The following is a 3,819-nucleotide window of genomic DNA, read 5'->3' on the forward strand; positions in this document are numbered from 1 at the left end:
ACTCAACTTCTTATTTCTTATATTTTCACACAAATACTACCTAATGCATATACATCCAATTCTAATTCTAATTCTAATTCTAATATAATATAGTACAGTCTTTAGCGAAAGTTGGAGACTCTAATATCGCTCGGAAAAAGCTTCCTTTAATAATATAGATAGATAGATAGATAGAAGATAGATAGGGGTGGTCAAACGGGCGACTGAACAGGTTTGCTTCATATTATATACCACCTGTATAAAAAGCACTGAACGTCGCAAAAGATGCTCCTAATTGGGCTGAATATGTTATGTGTTTGGCCGAATCTATTGGGCTTCCAACCCAAACCCATATTTAACCGGATTCGACTTTCATGGTCTTTAATTATATGGAACTTCAGCAGCTTTATCCCTAATCCCCCCCCCCCCCAATTATAAACCCTTACAGGAAGTTTCTTAACCTTTGCTCTCAAGTCTCAACAAATTTTTTGTACCTAGTTTTTCTCTTTTAGATCAATTTTCGTCATTATTAATTCAATTATACATGTTTATTTTAGTGATTTAAACGTAGACTTTGTTTGTTTTAATGATTATATTTTACTTGCAGCAGACAATGGGTAAACGAAAGAAACGGAGTTTCGTTCAAATGGAACAACAATCAGTTGATGGCTATATATTTTGTAAGCGCTTCTCTTTTTTACTTTCATTATTCCGAGTAACTCCCTCCGTCCCAATCATTTATTTATCTTTTGACTCCTCTTAAATTAATGATTAACACGGCTTTTTGAATACGGTTTGTCATACACAATTGTTTAATTTTTGCGCAACTGAAGTATATGTTTTACTGTTCACTGTTCAGCTGAGAGTGAACGTGATAGTTTGAAAAAATCGGCTCGAGAACACCCACGGTTTAATGATTGTCCTACAAATGATGATTTGAATGTCGCTACCAAGATGGCTGCACTCAAGGCATCTCATTCAATTGTGTCGTTAGTTTCTTTTTCTGGTATGGTAATTCTAATTTTTTTTTGGTATAATTATCCCAAGACATATATATATTCGAGTTAGTCATTATCTTAATTTGAAATTTATAGGTGAGAATGTGGTGTTTCATACATGCGGAACGATAATTGAAGTTGATGGTAATACCAACACTGTTATTACTTCGCTCCATCTTTTACGGGAACGACGCAATGATGCTCTTTCTGTTGAACATACTCTTATAGACAATCTCAAGGTAATTTTTTTGTCTCAATTGTTTTATTCGGAAGTGAACAGATTAGAATGTTCCATACACAAGAGACGTTTTAATTTTTCGTTTTTTTTTTAACTTGTAGATTGTTGTCCAAGCATCGGATGAAAATTCTTATATTGGTAAAATTGAGACTTATGACTTTCACTATAATTTACTGATAGTCAAATTCGAGTCTAAGAATTTTCTTCAACCCGCGCGTCTAAGGATGATTGATGATGACTTCCGTCTAGAAATTAGATTATTGGTCGAAATGTGTCCTCCTGCTCGGTACGTACAAATTGATGATCCAATGCGTCCTCATGATCTGAAAGTACAAATTGGTGATCCAATATTAGTGGTCGCGCGTTATTTCAAGGCCCCAAATGATGTTATGGCTGCCCCTGGCACATTCAGGTTAAACAATTTTATATTTACTGATTAAAACAATAGTTGTTGATATTCTGATATTTTGATACTCATAAGTCATATCCGCAATTTTTAAAAATCTTAGTATCAGACGCTGTCAAGCTTCCGAGTATGGATGTGGAGAGCTTTTATCAGCAGATGATTGCGATATTAGAAGGGTATTTTTTTAATCTATGTCTGACATGTCTCTCCAAATTGATATTGGCGTATAAAGTATTTTTACTAACGGATTTTTTTAATGACTTTTTGTTGAAAGTGTGGTGATGGAGCTCCATATGTTAATCTAGCCGGAGAAGTCATTGCCATTGCTTACTATGAACTTGGTGGTGGATCTCCTTTTTTGCCGATTAACATAGCTTATAAGTGGTGGAACCACTACAAAAAACACAAGTATGTCCTTAATTAATGGCTGTCTGTTTTTGTATGGGCTCAAAGAATACTTGATGTCCTGATTTATGCACAAATACTATCCTACAACCAGTTGTATAATAACATTGTACAACCGCCTCAAAATTGTTGAACTCTTACACAAAATTGTTGAGCTATGTTACAAGTTATTAAGCTATTTTACAAAGTCATTGAGCTTAAAAATTATTCTGTTAAGCTCAATAACTTTGTATCTTAGCTCGACAATTTTGTTAGTAGAGCTCGATAATTTTATAACAAAGCTCAACTACATTGAATAAGTTGTATATATAACCAGTTGTATAATACATTAACTGTGATTTATGCCATATGAATTAATCTAGTTATACTTGTATGTAATAGGGAACATCGTCTATGCCATATGAATTAATCTAGTTATACTTGTATGTAATAGGGAACATCGTCATCCTTCTTATGGCTTTAAAGCTAGAAACATTTATGCAGCTACTCTTTGTCATTTGGCGAGATTTTTAAAAAGATTTCCGAGCTACTCCAATGGCGTTCAAGTGGTATCGGTAATTGTTTTTTCCTGCTTAGCATACATCTTCATGAATTACATGTCGGTATTTTGTAGTTTGTTATTTTTATGTACTCCGTATTCACTTAATTACATTCATTGCAGTATTAGTTTATTGAACTTTGTATAATAATTGTCTTCGTAGGTACTACCAGGGTCTTATGCTGAATCAGCAGGCTTGCGTGACCTGGATGTTATCGTAAAATGTGATGGGAAAACCGTTAAGGGTTTCTTGCAGGTTTGTTCTAAATTACATTGTTTCAAAATTTATATCCAAAAGTAAATTTATTTTATGTATTTAATGGGTAGCATCCCTATTTACTAAATAAATAGGCGAAACTTCAACTTTTCCCGCCTAAAACATATTTCCTAGAATAATTATTTTTAGCATATACTATAGGTGTGGATAATGTATGTAATCTTGATTGTCGTAACTGGTTTTAAACTATACAAATCCCGTGTCCTTGAGCATTAAGGATTAACCGTGTTTCAACTTGTGACTGTAACAGCTGTGGGAACTGATGTGGGATAAGGTAGGCGATGTTGTGAAACTCAAAGTGGCTCGGGTTGATAATTCCAGTTTTGAGACTATTACAATGGTGGTTGGCGAGGCAGTACCTGATGAATTGAACAAGTAAGTTTTGTTTTGCTTTTGCTTCCTAAAATTCATCACCCAATTTTAAGTTCTTGTGTATATATATACTTGGATAATTGATTGATACGTCTTTTACCATTTCTTTTGTTAGGTGGCCACAGTATGATTATTGTTGATGAATTAATACCAGCGTTGATTTCGAACATTATTCAACTTTTATAGGCAAGGACTAATAAGGAGTGTCATCTTGTTTTCGAGAAGACTATGGAGTGTCAATCTTGTTTTCGAGAAGTCCGTTAAAGGCGATTTTTGGTTTTGGTTTTGGTTTTAGGCGATTTTTGGTTTTGGTTTTGATTTTGGTTTTGGTTTTGGCTCAGTCTTACATGAAACTGGATATTTCGTTGTACAGATATAAAGATGATCTTTATTGACCAGAAAATGTTCCTTGATTGCTCAACATTTAAGAACGGCAGGTTTGGATCATAGTGAAATACAATCTATAATTCTGACGTTTTCACTTGCAGCCATTGACATTCACATTTTGGCCGGGTCAACCCGAATGTTTGACCACCCCTAATCTAGGCGCTATTGCAAAAGTTGAGTTAAAAGAGAGTAAATTCAACTTCTGTTCAAAACAATCTT

General features: G+C 34.2%; 1 protein-coding gene across 1 annotated transcript; it reads left to right on the top strand.

Moving 5' to 3' along the window:
- Window positions 1–402: 402 nt before the first annotated feature.
- LOC141652072 (putative protease Do-like 14) lies at window positions 403–3,616 on the top strand. Its single transcript, XM_074459721.1, has 10 exons — window positions 403–659; window positions 839–985; window positions 1,074–1,216; window positions 1,317–1,627; window positions 1,725–1,797; window positions 1,896–2,029; window positions 2,460–2,580; window positions 2,728–2,820; window positions 3,092–3,216; window positions 3,329–3,616. The coding sequence occupies exons 1-10, from the start codon at window positions 566–568 to the stop codon at window positions 3,351–3,353; spliced, it is 1,266 nt and encodes a 421-aa protein (XP_074315822.1). The 5' UTR covers window positions 403–565; the 3' UTR covers window positions 3,354–3,616.
- The last annotated feature ends 203 nt before the right edge of the window (window positions 3,617–3,819 follow it).

The sequence above is a fragment of the Silene latifolia genome, chromosome 4 (assembly GCF_048544455.1).
Source record: "Silene latifolia isolate original U9 population chromosome 4, ASM4854445v1, whole genome shotgun sequence".
Taxonomy (NCBI): Eukaryota; Viridiplantae; Streptophyta; class Magnoliopsida; order Caryophyllales; family Caryophyllaceae; genus Silene; species Silene latifolia.

Excerpts from the sequence above, each read along its gene's own strand:
- LOC141652072 (XM_074459721.1), top strand. The coding sequence starts at position 566 with ATGATTATATTTTACTTGCAGCAGACAATGGGTAAACGAAAGAAACGG. Across the intron at positions 2,821-3,091 it reads CCGTTAAGGGTTTCTTGCAG|CTGTGGGAACTGATGTGGGA; the intron begins GTTTGTTCTAAA and ends TGACTGTAACAG. Across the intron at positions 3,217-3,328 it reads GTACCTGATGAATTGAACAA|GTGGCCACAGTATGATTATT; the intron begins GTAAGTTTTGTT and ends TTCTTTTGTTAG.